At 35.0% G+C, this 18,283-nt stretch overlaps 1 protein-coding gene across 16 annotated transcripts in view; it reads right to left on the bottom strand.

The window, feature by feature from the left end:
- Positions 1-18,283, bottom strand: part of MIPOL1 (mirror-image polydactyly 1) — a 182,372-nt gene that overhangs the window by 113,003 nt on the left and 51,086 nt on the right. For all 16 annotated transcript variants that reach the window (XM_046941959.1, XM_046941956.1, XM_046941958.1 and 13 more), the window contains 3 exons: positions 7,956-8,085; positions 3,697-3,730; positions 3,267-3,437 (listed from right to left, as the gene is read on the bottom strand). In XM_046941959.1, the coding sequence (XP_046797915.1) occupies positions 3,267-3,437; positions 3,697-3,730; positions 7,956-8,085 (335 nt within the window). The remainder of the gene's footprint in view (positions 1-3,266; positions 3,438-3,696; positions 3,731-7,955; positions 8,086-18,283) is intronic.

The following is an 18,283-nucleotide window of genomic DNA, read 5'->3' as shown; positions in this document are numbered from 1 at the left end:
CAAGAGAAGATGGATGTCAATGTTTAGCCACGCTTTAGTTGTTTGTTTTTTATTCACTTGAAAATACATACTAAAAGTAGTATCAAATATTTGAGTTTATACCATTTTATTTGTTTTCACACACACAAAAAGTAGTTTGCATATTTGCTCAGCAATCTAGTGAATGATCTAAGATTACATACACATGTGCAGCTCAATACAGTGATAGCAGTGCCTCTATTTGCTTCCTAATGAGAAGTAACATTCACATTTAAAATCTCAAAAAAGATGGAGAGGTGCTTGGGTGTGAAGATTCCAAGAATTTTTTCATGTGCTTTCTAAGACTTTGGCAGTTCTTCTTCTTTTTAAGAATAAAAAAATTATTCCAGTGACATTTAAACAGAAGAATGACAACTAGCTAACCATTACCAAGAATGCATGCAGCCACAGTCCAGCAAAGTGTACCTTCACAGTATAACTACCAGGAAGGCATTGTAAAACTCCTAGCTTTTGCTAAGCTACTGAAAGATGAGTTGAAATCAGCCAGCATATATTTGGTCAAAAGAAATGCATAGTTTACCGATTGCCTATTCTCTAGGAACTTCCTTGAAATCAAAGCAACATGATTGAGAGGGAAAACTTTTGTATTACTCTCTCTTATTGAGAAAAATCAGAAATCCTACATGTAAAACTCCAGACACTACTTATATCTATGGTATTTGTCAGCTGTCACGGTATTGTGAAGAAATCTATTACAAAGGATAATAGATGTGGCTTTATTAAACTTCTGTCCCAACATTTATTCTCAGATAGGCAGTCTTCTCTTATATGGAACTGGCTATGGTGATCACTAAAATGACATTGCTGTCTCCAGCACTGCACAAGAGCAAGCAGAAACAGAGCAACACAGCCTTCACAAAAAGTGTCAGGAAGTATTTAGCTTCCTCCATTGCCCTGCCCTGCCTCTGAACTTTAAAAGTGCTTTTTCCAAGAGAGGCACAGCATACTAATGGCTTACTCTATCTCTGCTTTGCCTCAGTCTGTTCTCATCAATCCACCCTTATATTTGATGTCACTTTCACTGAAAACAAAAAGATTTTAACTTGGAGATGTTATGAACACCTGAGGCGACCTCAGATCTAACTTCTAATAATTTGCGTTTGTTATGCTAAGCATATACATCCCCTGAATTATTCCTAGTCCCTTTGCGGTCTAATGTAGGAATCCCTCTCCTATTGTTCTTGCTGTTAGCACTGTAATAACTACTGCTATTGCAATGTTAACAAAAGACTACTAATAATTCAAGTACTGTATGAATTCCCAAGGAATCATCAAGTAAGAAATGCAAGTTGAAATGATAGGATCTATTTTCTAGGTTTGATAGCTACAGTCATAAAAGAATCACATATATGGAAGCACAACACATGAGTAATAAAGTTTTATTAACAATAACTAATTTTTAAATATGGTATTATAAATTGCAAACACTATCACAGGATTACAGCTTAATACCAAATACTGAAAATTTTTGGGAGTGTGTGTTTTGTTCTATTCATTTATTTATTTTTTCATCTGCACTACTTATGTAACATTACCTGTGCTTTTTGCTGTCAGGCCTAAGGACAGCTTTGCTAGCTGTGGCAGTTAACCCATTATTATATAAAAGAATGATTTTTATTAATTTCCAAGTTGATTACTTGGAAGAAAGACTTGTATGAATGTCTGTATATTATTTTTTGAACAGGCAGCTTAAAAATCAACTCAATTAAAATGTATATTATAACAACCTACAATGACATTCTTTCGATATCCTTCATAAAATATTTAAAGTTCAAGCGTGTCTGAAAGTTTACTTCACCAAAGAAGCAAAATCTCACAGAAGAAAAATAAAACTATCTAAGTATCCTTCTCTTGTGCCAAAAGCTTTTTTCTTATAAGCTGCCCACCTTCCAAATGCCCTGTGCAAAGAAGAAATCTAATCATAACTAAAAAATAAAGACCATAACTTTTTTTGGCAGAACAATTGTATGTGCCCTAATAGCTACGCTGCTCCTCATTACTATAAGAGCAAAAGAAAGCACAGTGAAAAAGTGAACTTTCAACATTAACATCAGCAACATTAACATCCTTTGTAGTGCACGTAGGGTACAGACACAAAAAATGTTAGGCACCAAGCAGATGAGTCTTTGGAGGCTGCAGTAGGATACAATGCAAAGACAATGATCGCAAAAATAAATAAATAAATAAAAAGGTGAGAATTACAGAGTGAGTGGAAGAGTATCTTTTACAGAAAGACATGCCAATACAAAATAAATTCAATCATCATTAATACTAGTCAAGATCGCAGATTTGACTTTAAATCGAATTCTGTTAGAATTAAAGAATTATTTAGATATAGGCTCACATTCAGTGGACATTGGAATTTTCAATATTGGAACAAGACATAGATGAAATTTCTTGCCTTGCATGAAAGCGTAAGGACGTTCATTCAGTCTAAAATTCTGTGAAATGTAGACCCCTACTTAGTATTCCTCTTTCTACAGACTACTCCTATCGAGTTAAATCTAGGTTAAAAAGAAAAATAGGAAAAAAAGCTGTGGAAAAAAAACCCAAACACAACAACTCTTCTATGAGATAGGAAAAATAAGGAGACGCTCTCCGGGGTGAAGAGAACGAAGATAATATTCTTCTGTGACGATAGGAAAGCATTGAGAATGATTGATCTGAGCAGAAGAGAATACATCAGATTGTTTTAAGCTACATAGCAGAAGTGTTAAACATCGAGAGTCAAGGACCACATGCCAATTTTCAGCTCCTTAATGTAACGCAATAAAGGGAAGAACTGCTTGCTTTGCCACATGCAGTCAGACAGTCTTATCTTCCCTCAATGTACATTTCTGTCACTTATAACTCTTCACAAATCCTTGAGTCCCAATCACAAACTGCTTTATACAGCTACAGAATACTGAAAAATTAAGATCTTAACACCTTTTTAGATTACTCAGTATAATGAACACTATATTTATTTATTTTTAAAGGGTCGGCTAGTGACCAGGTAGAAGGAATACACAATGCTTCCTGTGAAATAGATTGGTGTCATTGACCAATGACCACTACTGCCTTGAAGAAACTGTTGCTTGTTAATCAGCCATTTATTATACGGGCTGTTATTGAGATTTTCAGCATAAGAAAATTAACAAAGTAAATTTATTCCCCCAAAGTAAAAATAAATAAATAAATAAAATAAAAAATTGGTATTGAGTGATTACATACTTGTAGAGACTTACTTGAGACAAAGCAGCATCCCGTTCTTCTATCACTGCATTCATTTCCTCAGCTATTATTTTCTTTTTACGTTCCTTGGTCCTGTGTATTCGATTCAGAATTATAGCTCCATTCTTCAGTATATCTATCCCTGTGTCTGCATTGTTTATTCTGTTCAGTAATTCCTGTAATGTCTACCAACAGCATTATATGTTAGTCAGACATGAAGTTTTAATATATTTTATTTAATATAGGGTTTTAATTAATAGGCACATGTGAATTGTAAATTGACTGAGTGAAGTTATTGAATTTTCATATTGCAGCAAAGATGTACATTATTAGTGTGTCAATTCTTCTTTTTCCCACATCTTAGTTCTTGAAACCCACTCAATTGAACTTAAGCCTCTAAGATATAAGACTGACATCAAGAAATCTCCTCAGAGAATGGCTTACCATGTCATTTTCTTCAGGGTTAATATTTTCTAGCCTAGAAAAAAGGGACACAGAAAGCCTGATCAGTAGCATTTCCTTAGAGCAGCAAAATGAGTTCGCTTTTTAAATCTTTAGAACCTCAAGTAATTTCATTCTACTAGTCTTTAGAGTCAACCATGACACTGAACATATTAAAGTGCCACCTGCTCGACTCCATCTTTCAATAATGCTCCATATCTTCAGCACTGACTTCAGACTGTTAAGTTATTAATGTTTACTGCTATATATGACTACAAGGATCAATTGTTCATATGTGCTTAGATGAAGAAAGTTCCCCAGTGATAGAAATGACTGATGCTCTTATTTTATTTATTTCTGGACTTACAACTTTTACACAACATTCTATTTTTGTTGTTTTTAGTACACCACAAATGTAACAGAACCAGACTTTTGTAAAGATTGTGGTTTGTTTTTCTTTTTCATTTTTATGTAATTATTTTCCCACCTGTCTTCCAAAAGGAGGAAATGGACTAGTTGAAGTTTCCTTGAAAATGTTTTGCTTTTGTATCTTGCACAAAACAGCAAGTTAGGACAACCCCCTGCAAAGTTCTTATTCAAGCACATAATAAGTTGCTTCTGATTTCCCCCATCTCATTTCATAGCACACATTTTAATCTGTCAAATATAAAAACGTTATGAGGAATTTAGTTATACACAGTAGAACACTGTGCAAAAGCAGTGAGTGATAGTGCAAAGATCTAACAAACGGGATAGTATATATTTTACTTAAGCTTAATTATATGGACAACATATCATTACAACATACATATGTATTTTGAAATTGAGGAGACCTCTATTCTGAAAAAATGAGTATATTACAATTACACCACTTCACTGCTACATATTTAACAGTCACGTTTACAAAAAATAGTTCTATCACTTGTATACTATTTAAAAGACAGAAATAGTAGCCTCTAAACATCTGCTATACAGCAACGCACACTTTTTCAGTGCTGTGACAGATGCTGCTCTAACGCCAAGACTTTAGCTAGCAAACATCATAGAGCACTTGCCAGAACATTAGCACCTTTTACCTTAAAGAATTAGCTTTACATATAATGCACAGTAAATCAACCATACAAAAATTAATTGCTTAAATAAAAAAGAAACAGTTCAGAATGCACTACTGTGTACAGTATGTTTATATGAACTTTAAAAGCAGTAATTATTCCAACACCTACATTGAGCATCAGAACTAAACAAACAAACAAAAAAAACAGAAGTAAAAGCTAATTTTTGCTCGGTTATAGATATATTCATAAAGTAACATAAATCTTAAAATCAGAACTGGCTCCTTGAGTTGGCTTCTCGTAGAGTTCTTACTTTTGGTTTTGTATTTATTGCTGCAAGTTTCACTTCATGAGCGACTTAAAAATGGATCTTAAGCTAGTTTGTATTCAAGATGACAGGAACAGTATTTGCCAAAGTAAATTGGCAGGACTGACCTGGCTTCTCTAGAGGACTTCTATCCTGCTAAAAGTATGGGTCAACAAATCAGCCAGCCAACCATAAGGCTGGGTAAGCAGGACACCTTAGACTGGAAATGGGGGGTGGGAAAAAGAACATGAACTTCTACCATAAGGGTAGCTTTTCAGCATACTGCTGTCACAGAAGATGTGTTCTTCTAAGGTGACAGTATTTTTTAAAAAGCAGCATCCAGAGCTGAGTATTTGCCTTGATGTCTCTCTTGATTTCAAACATCAATAATCAAGGGTTCCTTCTCCCCCCATCTCTGCACACATTACACTAACATGTACCCTAGGGCTAACAGAACAGAAAGAATTTCAGTTGCTACAGTTAAATAATGACAATAGAATTGCTATAGCACATAATTTAAAGCGAGCATTAAAGCATTTGATAAGGGTTGGCAGCCTGTTCAGTATTGCCCTCTTGTAGAAATCTCTGGTTGGAACAAGTCCAAAGCAGATGGAGGGAGTGACTTGTGCTCTAAAATTTGATGCTTGTGGCAGAATTAGTCTAAAAACATTACAAGCAATACTCTATAGGCTTCACCTCTCAGTCAGAAAGCTTGGTATTTTAAACAACTGCAAGAGGAAGAACGGTAGTAGCTGGAAAAAATAGAACATTTTTGGAAATAAACCACCCAAATTAAACAAAACAAACTAAGTTTCTTGTGGCTCATGTCATCATTACTGCTCCTACCAAAGGATTAGTGGCAAGGTGAATGCTCCCCAAAATTTCCATTCAGCCACAGTATTAAACTATTTAGAATGAAGAGGCTGAGCAAAGTAATTTCCTTGTGTGGTTAACTACAAAGAAAGCATGTAAGAATGAGACTTATTGAAGCTATATACTGAGGTAACTTAGGGGCAAAGTCTCAGAATCACTCTACTTTTGTGAATACTGCAGAGGGTATCTGAGCCTTAAGCACCTCAATTCAACTCTTTTCAGCACAACCCTGGCTTTCTCCTCTCATTGCAACACGCTGTAAGTCCAGGTAGAAGTAAAGTATATTTTGTCACCACAGGTAAGCATTACATAGTTAGTAAAGATGCTTAATGTACTGAAAAGCTGGCGTGCTTGAGCCAGGCTGGTGGTCCAGCAAGAATCTTGGCTCTGCTTGACTGCTTTCTGCTTTCAAGGTGTACAGCTGCATGAAAAAGCATCCTGTAAGCTTAGCACATGTGGACTTCTTGATTTTGTAATCCCCAAAGGCTTCAACAAAAAAGACTGCAGCCTCCTCCCCCAGGACCCAAACCAGCAACCACAACAAGCAATGTTTCTCTTTATTATAGTAATATTCTTTTAGGAAGAAACATCACATTATTGAGAAGGTGCTGTTTCAGAGCTGACTGACAAGGGTCAAGGAAGGGTTGTTCTCAGCTTGTCGATAGTCAGGTTGTGGGAATGGTTGCAGTCAGCATGAACTGAGGTAATACTATATGTAAATTATGGAACAGGGCAAGGAACCTTTACATATACTGTCTGATATAGTTTACAACATTCTTATCGAAACTGCAGTTTGACTTAATGGGTAAAAAGATCAGGAAAGAGGCAAATATTAAGAAAGATGGTGCAGAGAACATAATTTCTACTGGATGTTATTCAGTATACTAATTTTTCTCCCCCCGTCCTCCTATCTTGCTTGCCCTTCCTCTCTGGCATATATTTGCACATATTCATCTAGCTACTACTCTTTTAATTTTGTTCTGCATTCTTCTTTGACTTATGGAAGAAATTATAAAGAACTGGAATTAAAAGACAGACAAGGAAAGTGGGAAGAAAAAGTGGATAAGCAATAGAAGTATAACTACAGAATTGTAACGCAAAGAAGGAGAATGAAAAATTGAAATGAATAACAAGCAAAACAGATTCCACAGGGAATTGTGAGACTGAAGGTAATTTTAGCCTATACTGAACATAGGGCAAGTATTGTGGTGGAATGATCTCAGGGAACAGACAAATATTCACAAGGATACAAGTAGATAAGTTCATGTACATGACTTTCCACAAACATTTATGCATATTTTCCATGAGAGGTACTAACTTTCAGTTACTCATTTTCTTATTTATGTTATTCCATTTCTCTTGGCAAGGAAATTTCTCAGCCAGTCTAGAATGTGGAGGGTTACAACTGGTTGGTAACCAAGATGATTGGAGGAGGGTTACGTGAAGAAGCAAGCTGTAGCTTCAAGGCTACCTATATCCCAAAGTCAGAAAAGAAGCTGTTCATGACCTTCCTCTCCTGACTTAATAGTTTTCATTATCAATAGATTGACTATTTCTGTTGGGTTAGCATGGCATACACAAATTTCTAGAAAGTACTAAGAATATCCTTCATGCATTAAAACTGCTCCTACACTAAAGATATGGAGGAAAACATATTTTTACTAAATCATCCACATACTTAGTAGAAGTTTTGCTGTAGGAAATATCTCCTGGGTTTAAAGGTTTGATTGATTTTCTATACATTGCAACTTCTGACTGACATTCTTGTACTTCGTGTCAAAAGATCCTTGTAAAATGTCACATTCCTCTTACTTATCTCTGAATAAATCAATACCAAAGCTCTTGATTATATTTTTAATTTTTGTAATCAAATTGTTCACCTTGCACTTAGTATCTAGAGAAAAATATGGTGTCATAAGATTGCTAAAAAATTAAGGTAAGATCTTCTGCGTAACTGCTGTCGAACAATTTACAACCAGTACAGATCCACATAACAATCTTTCTGCACAGGACAGGAAGTAAAGACTTACTCTTTGAGTGACTCTTCTAAACGCCGTACTCGTAGAAATGCTTCATCTCTCTCTTCGTTGGCTAACCTAAGCCTTGCCATGACAGCCTTGTCACGTTCCCGTTGAGCAGAATAAACTTCTTCCACCAGAGCTGCAAAAGTAACCAGTATGTTTGGCATACAGTAACAGTTGGTAACAGTTTGGCAGGGAAATACACCATTATGTACACTTACATGGGCTACTGTCAGCATCTCCACAAATCAACATTCTTCCACCAACCTCAGATTACTCTTGTCTCTATTACTCTTCAGACACAACACTAAATAGCTATTGACTGCTGAAATGAATTCTTTCAAGAATGAAATTAAGCTATGGGTTTTCAAATTCACCCTTGAAACAGGGCAAGGAATTGATTTGCTTTGCATTCTCCATACTTTCTTCATGGAAAAGTAATTTTTAAATCTCCAAATCATATGAGATACCAGTAGGTTTCTTCTACAGTACATAGAGTTAAGAGTAATGACCCATTGAAAGTACATCTATCATCACGCTTCTTCATATCACAATGACACACTGACATTAATACTAAAAATTTTAATATTTTCACAGCATGTCTATCTCTAGTATCACAAAAGTGGCACAGCTGGCATGTCTCCTTCCCTGCCAAGCCTTTGCTTTATTGTGTAATATACTGTTATATTATCTGTTACTGCATACATGGACCTTGGAGCATTAGGTACCAATAAACTAAGATTTACTGTCTATCCTTGGGAGCAAACTAACACCTTCTAGTCATTCCTCATCCCGAGCTTATTCTTTCTTCCTGCCTCTCCCCTGTCAATATGTCTAACACCATCTGGCACACTGCCAGAATCCTTACCCCCACCCTGCCTCCACTAAAATCTTTATTCATACTTTCATCATTTCCCTCTGCAATACTGCAAATCTCCTCACAGCCATCATAAAACCCTACAGCCTGAATGTCTAGGGACTTCTGGGATGCCAAAGAAAAAAGGCTGCTGTTGCTCCCAGAAAGAGGACCATATCCTCCCCTGATCGTCACAGGTACCTCCAGCAAAAACTACAAGTGAGGTCTGCAAGTCCCAGAATTCTCAATGCTCCTCTTCTAGTGTGTCGAGCTTCTGTTTAGCTACAGTCTCCTAATACCATACTAGAGTCTCTTTAGAATTTTGGCAATGTTTACTACTCTTCTCAAGACTCTTCTGTATTAAGCCACTACTGCTGGACCTCCTTACTCCTGTCAGAACTCTCAGCTCCACTCTGAACCACTGCTGAAATCATTATGTGAAGACTGCAGAGAAAGCTTTCCTCTTCATATGGAGCTTTTATGCTTCCATTCTTACCTCAATCAAGATTATCCTTGTTGCCTTTATAATTACTTTTCTCTACCCTTACTTTGCCTTTGTACATTATTGCACAAGACCTTCATAGTGGAAAATAAAACACTCTGTTGCTCTTCACTAAAAAGGAGTATAAGAAAACAGGACTTTTTGGTAGCAGCTATATCACTGGCACAAATAACGAGTGAAATAAAATGGGTGAGAAGATGAACTGAAAAAGAATGCTGGGAGACAAATTAGGAAGATTTTCAAGGCAAGAGAGAAGTGTGTTAACAGAGAAGTAAAGAAGTGTTTTTGCATCTCAAGCAAAAAGGGAAAAGGTTGCACAGTAACAGCAGACTGGACAAAAGAAGATAAAGGCTAAATGCTACTTCTGGGGGCGCAGTCATATCTCACAAAAATCCACAGAGGTTTAATAAGATGCATCCTCACCCCTCCAGCCCTGTACACCCCAAAAGAAATCAGCATCAGCAGCCTGAATCTTGATATGTACATAACATTTATGAAACATTGATCTAATTCTCTCCCATTTGAGTATTTTCTTCTTCCACATGAACAGTATTATTTTTTAGAACATTTATTTGCCATTCACAACAAGACAGCTTTCCTTGATGTGGAATGAAAAAACTTAGGCATGAATAAAGCAGCTGCAAAACTGCACGCACACAGTTTGTTAGTCAGGAACAAATCTGTAGCACTTGCAGGAGTCCAATGCCTGCAAAGGTAGGTGGCTCAGCAAGAACAAACTGTATGGGGCAGACTATGCATTTCAGATCATGAGACTTGTGTTTAGCTTGCTGAGATCTGTGCTAATAGGGAAACTAGTGCTTCATCTCTGAGGCACATCACAGTGGAACCACTATGTCCTGGCTGGATCTGGAACATACAAGTAGTTTTATTGTCTAGTTTTATTATCTATCTGTACCTTAAAGTATTCGTTTACTATAGTTTTTCCAGTAAATTATGTCATTACATCTAGTGTTATGCCAGTGATACATACTGCACAGAGAATCCTTTCCATAAAGCTGTAACTGAAAATATTATGCAATTTTCAGCATGAAAATTGCTGGAATGAGTACAAAGCTTTCTAAAATAACTACAGAATTGGCACTTATTCTGGGGTTAATTGATTATGTTTCTTTCATTGTTCTTTTTTTGGGGGGGAGGGGATATTCTTTTATTTATTTATTTTGAGTGTACCCCTTCTTTTATCACACCTTATTCATCTCTTACGTCAGCATGGAAAACTCTCATTTGCTGAATGCTAAAATGAATCTTGAGCACGTGAGTACACTTAGCAGGACTGTGTTTTGGCATACCGAATTCCCTCTCTGAGGAGTAATAACTAGTGGTAATAAATGACTACACAGGCTTTTAAAAGCTGTATTATTGCTTATTCATCTTGAAACCAAAGACATGTATATATAGCAGCATGAAGCAGCAGTATGTATAGCAGTATTTTATGTACAGTGTTATGAAAACATTCACAGAGATTTTTCAAGTGACGTAAGCATCCTGCTTATCTCAAATCTCACCATCCCTGATAACAACCAAGAGGCGGGTTGCCTTGAACAGTGAACTCTTCTCCCACTGAAAGGTTCATCATTACAAAATACTGTCTTTTAGCTATTGGCTATGAAAAAGTGATTTACTTTCACAAATTGTTTTTTTTTTTCTAAAGGTTCTTAGCATAGTGATTTTAATACCATGTAATAATACTGACACTGACCACAGGAAATAACAAAAAAATACTTAGAAATAGTTAACCCTTCATCAAACTCATTTCAGTGGACTACAGAACCTCATATTCCTTCAGTAGCCACAGCTTCTGCTGAACTTAGGTTAGAGGTTTTTGTTATCCAATGCCTGCACATTTCTTACTGTGCTTAACATTTAAAAAATTCCTTTTGAAAATATAGTATGGAATATTGCAGTAGCTATATAATTTCAGGTCATCAGAAGTATGTTGCTATTCAACAATGTTCAACATTCAGACTGAACTAATGGATGAGTCACAAGTAGAAGTTGGGTTTGATTCCTGAAAGCTAAGTAGCAGAGATGAACTTCCACACAGACTACTATGCCTTCTACTGCAACTTAAATACTACTTAAAAACAAATAGAAACAGTATCGGAACAGTAACCCTCGGTTAAAGAATTATAAGGACTAATTGGAAAATTGGGCAAAGAGCATGGAATAAGCCACTTCTGTACATTTCCAATCAAGGATTAAGCATTACGTTAGTCTTTGTGACTTTGAGGAAACTGATTGCAGAGTGTTGCACTTTCCTCATGGACTCAACTCATCCAAATTATGAGCTTCACAAGATTCTACAAATAAGCCACTAAAATGCATACACCTCCAGGTTTCAGTATAGCAATAAGACAAAACATTCAATGAAATATTTCAGAAGGCATGTGACATGTAAAGTCACATAATTTAAAGTGTATGAAAGAGACATAAAAATCCCCCATAATAAAAACAGCAAAAAAATATCCAGATCACTATCCAAAATTTTCTTTAAAATGCCAGGCAAAAAGTAACCGAACGTAACAAGGCAGGTTCCAAAGTCTCATTCAAGGTATGGTATATCCAAGTAAACCCCATACTGGCATACTGACTTGATGCCTGCTCCAGCTACTTAGTCACCCACTGCTCTGGTCGGCACCATGAGGTTTTTCTTGGATAGATTCCAATGGCACACCAACCAACCCTATCCTGTTTATCTTGAGGCCTGACCAACAAGAAACGCAAATTCCTATAGTACTTATGTTTCAAGCATGAAAATGACATACAAAGTGAAGAATGAATGGGGAAAATTAAGCTAAAATGAATTGTGTAATTTTCAAATTCATATACATATGAGAATCAAGAGTTAAAATGTTCAATTCCCATAGCGATAAATTAAGAAAAAAGATTATTTTCCAATGCTTGTAAAATATGCAAGTATGACTACTATTTAGTTGAATAAACTTTATTTGCTTTGGAATAATTTAATAACATCTTTCTCCTTGTAACTAAAATCCATGCATACTCTAAAAGAGCTCTTTATTTTAAAAGAATCATTATGCTAAACTCATCAATTCTAAAACATTTTTAGTTTTTAGTAAAGAAAACAATTGTAAACAGAGAGCTTTTGTAAGGTAGATAGCTATTACAAAGTTCACTTAGAAAATCAATATAGCATTTTAGCTGGAATTTGCTCATTAAACACCCACAGCTCTAATGCAAATTATGATGGAATGAATAAAGCAAATACATATGCTTCTTTCTTTTTATTAAATGTAAAATCTACTGTTAATTGCATCTGGTATGTCATATAAACTTTTCTCCTTAACTATTAAATGGAAGCTTTTACAAAAGTCATTAGAGATTCTCTTTCTTTGACTTGTATAAATTTCAATATTTGTTCAGTAAAGGTTCACAGCAGTTAAATTACATTAACAAATATTATTAGCTACTATGTAAGCCAACTAAGTAAAATACTTATATTGCAGGTAAAACAAATCAATGGGTGTTTACAATAATATTTGGATATGTCCATTTTTAAACAAGCTTATCAAATATCATGTAATTCTTAGTCAAATGAGAGAGACTCAAAGTAGATATTTTCTTCCCAAATACTCAAATTTGTTTAGTAAGCTAATTGTTTTCTAATATGGGCAAAAGTAAATATGAAGAAGATGAACCATACAGAGTATGAGTTTATTGAGTCAAAGCAGTGTACATATTTTCTTAGTTGAACCTGATTCTTTGGCAAACCTGCCTTCTACACTTTTTAAGCTACCTTTAAAACACAGCAGGAGTGAGAAGGCATGTTGGAAATCATTCTAGTTTAAACAGTGGTTCACATTTTCCAAACAACAAATCTATGGGAGAAGAGAGGGAAGCTCAGTTCCCAGGAAAAAACTGTTTGCTGATTTCCTAGAGGCCATCTACGTAAATAATAAAAATTAAAACAAGAAAAGAAAGGAGAGTCAAGAAACAAGAACTTGTTAGGATTTAAAATATCTACATCAGTAGAAATCACTTAAGAGTACTCATACCTGTATTTAAAAGCAAGAATACAGGCATGACATTATGAGAAAAAGATCAGAGCATTACCCACACCACCAACTCATAAGATACATTAAATACTAAAATAATATAAAAATTGACTTTAAAGATAAATAAAGCTTACAGAAACAATGATGTTTTGGTCTTTGCAAAGTATTTGACATTAACTGATGTTATGCAATAATTATTTTTGCTTTGGATTACATGAAAACAAGGTGATCTCTGAACTACTACAATAAAAACTTTGCTAAGTGCTTTTCTAACTAACGCAAGTTTTAGCGATCGGCTGCTTTCAAGAAAAATACGTGGTGAGCAAGTTTTTCCTATTAATGATAATATATTGTTGCAGAATATAAAAATTCTGCATTTGAAGATTTAGTATTCATGGTCAGTGATCACTGAAAAATAAGTTACTTGGGATTTTCTTTAGCACAGATTCCGGTACAATCAAGATAACTGGCTTGGTTACTCCCACCATTACAGAAAGAAGACATACATACAAGAGGATATATTGTTATTAAAAATGCACATGACATTTTAAATATTCAAGACTTTCTGGAAATAATCATAAGTAATTTTGCCAAACTTTTTTTTTATTATCCAAACTCTGTCTCATATAGGCATATATCTCTAAGATGGGAGTGAAGGTTGAATTCACAAGAAAAATGAAACAAAAACTATTTTGTTTTCCACCACTTGAGGACATATATTATGCTAAATTAAAAATAGAAACATGAAACAACTTGGCCAAATAATACTTTGAATTCAAGATTTCTGTAATAAGCTTCTTGTTTATCCTCCTCTGTTGCTTCCATAAAAGAACTGTCAGTTGAAATTTATTGTGCAGAGACTTTTAAATGAAGCTTTTTAGGGATTTTTGTTGCTGTGCTTTCACTTTGGATTTCTGAGGAACAGTTAGATGATGTGAGGAATTAGGGAAGTAAACTAAGGTGAAATGGAGTACAATAAATTCTTGCATTTTCCTTTTTATCAGCCATCCCATTTTTATCCTACACTACCTGATCTCTGTCTATCTAATCACGGAAGGACCTGGAAATATCCTCACCATTGCTAGATGGGCCAATATTATTACATTTTATTTAACCATGTAGATATATATGCTTGATTGTCTTATAAAAATACAAATGTATGCATTTGTTATTCAGCCAATTTAGAAATTAAAATCCTCTGAGACTTCTTTTTCTACTAGGTTTAATGACTGTGCTCACAATTCTTAAATAAGAAGTCATTCTTATCATAGGCAAATAAACTGAAAAACAGATTTACTGCATTGCTATGAAAGCCTTTAAAATGTGTCACTAATTGGTCTGTGCATACATGTTGCAAAATGCAGATAATCCCTGGAAACGTTCAAAGCCTAAGGCCCCGATGCTGTTCTCATTCAGGTTAATGGCAAACTACCACGAGCTCTGGGGTTGACTGTTGACTTAAAAACAGTGCTGAAATGTGCTATTATGAAACAGACAACTTAAGTTGCTTGCTGTCGTTTTTTGAAAACCACCATTCATTTACCTTCAGTTATAACCTATAATTGACAAAATAAAAGCAGAATAGTGATAAGATGATCACAGGAAAAGTGAGTAAGAGTTTTCACTGGTCTATACCAGGAATTATAGACTACAAGTCGTTTACACCTAAATGTGACTTTATAGATAAAGCAATCTGAACAAACACTGATAGAACACACTGACTTCTTTATTGCTTTGTGTTTGTTGTACGTATTTAGTGCACAGCATTCATTTGCTCCTACATTTCCAATGATATAAACACAGTGTTCCTAATAAAAGGCTAAAGTTGCTTAGTGGCAGCGCTGTATAGAGTTTTCTTTGTGTACTCAGATCCTAGTTCAATTAAAAAAAAAATAAAGTGGGTAAAGAATAGGAGGGAGTATTATACACAGACCCGAAGGCAGTTCTTGTGAAAGGCAATCCTTGTACAATACTTAAGCCTCTGCTTCCAGTACACTAAACACAGCTGACTTCAAAACTCAAACAATAATACTGTTAAACTTTTTTTTTTTTCCAGTGAATAGTTGCTGATGTCTGAATATTTACTTCAGGGGGAAAATGATAAATACTGCAATGAAGTTTGCAAGTTATGATTTGAAAGTTAAAATAAGAGTTCCTCTAATGTCCCAAGAAATAGGCTATTTGCAGAACTTTATATTATATTCATGAATATACCCCAATTCTTTATGTACATCTAGCACCATGCAGTGGGGAACAGAGAAGGGGCCAGACTAATCATGTAATTTGCAGAATATACTGGCTTGCTTTTTATTAAAAAAAAAAAAAACAAACCAAAACCAAAAAAACTTTACCCCATCAATAGCTTCATAGTTCATATTTTTAACCTATTTGCTTATTTTATATTGCCAAAGAGTTGCATGCTGCTTTTTTGACAGTTGATGATTCTGACCATTTGAAGCTAAAATTAATTTGTTTCAAATTAAGCTCTCAAAAATTAAGATATTGTCACTTGCAACACTCCTACCTTGTAGTTTTTCTTTTTTTTTTTTTTCTTTTTCCTGTCCTTTAGACAGATAGACCTTTCCATATAGAGGATTCAAATCATACAGCTAGATTCAAAATTCCCTTATATATCAGTAAATATTTTGAAAAAATACTCAAGAAGTAACTCTGCACAAGGAGGCACGAATAGAACAACAACAACAACAAAAAAGCTCAGAATCATATAAATATGTATAGAAATGAATTATGCACTAAAAGCAAGTTAGGAAAGTGCATGCATTACCTACTTAAACTGTAAAATGTCATTCATATTTAGGTTTATAAACATAAGGGTTGGGGAACTATTGAGTTCTTTTGGCTAAAGCCCAATATTGGCCTTATTTCACTTTAATTGGAAGAGGATCTTGAATTCATCTTCTCCATGAGCTATCAGGAACCTGGATTTCTGTTTGTACCAAAGGTTAATAAGAAATGTGTCTGCAAAAGTCAAACAGCATTAAATACCAAAAACTGATTATTATTCTGCAGGAGTTGTTCTTCCACTCATAATCTCTCCATGCTCCAGCCTTCCACGGCTAATCTTTAATGGATGACATGCAAGAAAGAAAAATAACATCTAAAAAGGGACTCTAAATTGAGCTTTGAAGAAATGGAAAATGCTTCTGTGCTGAAAGTTATCGCCACCCAAAGTTTATTACTAGCAAGATTACTTACTTCCTCTTACTTTATGGGATATTATATCAAACTTGAAGATAATAGTCATTTGGATATTTGTTTTCATTTTTACTATTAAAACTATTACTATTGCACATTCATTCAGTAAATATTTCTCAAGTTAAATCAGGAAACACTAAATAACATCCATGAACATCCCCACGACAGGCTCAAGAATTACAAAATACCACAAATGTTAATTCCCTGTATTTTTGTACAAACTGATCTCTTCCTGCTGAGTTGACTCTGATTAAGAACAGCATTAAATCCTGGTAACACTACTATCAGATATTGCTGAAAAAGTAAACAAACAAATAAACAAACAAAACAGCCCCCTGTTACAGAAAGACTTGAGACAAAATATTTCTGACCATATTTTCCTTCAGAATTATTCTTAATGCCAGTACACAGGAGCGTGATAGCAACATGAAAAAAACCTAAGAGAGCCAAGGCTCTGCTGTCAACTATAGTCTATCTTCCTGAGGTGAGGTATGGTGGAAGCAGCTGTTAGAACTACCAGACGCCACCATTGTGCTCGACAACTGTCACACACAAGCAGCTCTTTCCTCTAAACATTTCTACATATACCCTGTATAATTCTTGTTAGGCAAAAAATGAAGTCATCTATTATATCTGTTCAAAGTCAGATCTATTCTCTCTGCCAGCTGTTATGTAAACTCTGTAACACCTCCATCTTTAACTTTCAATCTGTCCTCAGAATGTGTGCTCCTCCTCCCTTTGCCCTCCCCCAGAGGGCACTCATTCCCTTTTCTGTTCAACAGACAAAAGTTCTGCAGTCCAATATTTCACTATTTCCTTTCCTATTCTTCATGACCACTTCACATTTGGTGTTGCCTTTTTTCCTTTATGTTATCCTACTTCCAGTTCCTTTATAAAGTGCTCTTCCCTTGATTCTTGCAGCGTGTCTTCCTTCTCTCTTTTTCTACTCTTCAAGACAGGTAGGGAAACTGTACCTTATGGCAATGGCCTGATATGAGAGGAAATCTAACAGGCTAGTGAAGAAACAGTAGTAATCTGTGGCAAATATGACCACCAGAAATAACAGCCTCTAATGGTCAAGCGTCTGCAATCAGAACTGTGAATCCCCTCGTGAACTGTAAACTCCAGTCTAGTAAAATCTTAAAATCTTAAAAAATCTTAAAAAAATCTTCTGAAAATAAGCCATTTATTGCACATGGTAAACATTCTCTTCCACCATGTCCCTCTTCTGCATTTATTATTTACTTTTTTATTCTCTCACAAACCATCTCACAAATTTGCACTTCTCTTTACTTTTTTTCTCTGAACAAAGTAAAAAAATCACAAAATGACAAGCTTTAGGTTATTTGCTCCTGAATACCACTGTAGTAAAATTTTAAGATGGCCTTTGTCTTCAGCTTTTCTGTTCTTGCCAAAGGGCTCATTTAGGTAAAACCCATCAATGAGAGAGTTCCATTTAAAAATAGAATTGTAATATTCCTTAAAGTAGATAACATTTTATGGTGTACCTTTCTGATGTTTTTTACAGCATAATTTTGTGGAGTCATTTTCTTATCATAAAGTCAGTACAAAGTAATAATAAAAATGCAAACACCCATATTTACAAGCTTCACTCTACCATGTGTTATTCGCTGCGGTAATTAAATATTAACTAGTAACATGAAATCACAGCAGCATGTGTTCTCCTTTCCACACAGGACTTAAAACAAGGGAAAAACGTTTTTCC

This window comes from Gallus gallus, chromosome 5 (assembly GCF_016699485.2).
Source record: "Gallus gallus isolate bGalGal1 chromosome 5, bGalGal1.mat.broiler.GRCg7b, whole genome shotgun sequence".
Classification (NCBI taxonomy): domain Eukaryota; kingdom Metazoa; phylum Chordata; class Aves; order Galliformes; family Phasianidae; genus Gallus; species Gallus gallus.
The sequence above is the reverse complement of the archived record's forward strand: the minus strand, read 5'-3'. Positions and strand labels throughout refer to the sequence as shown.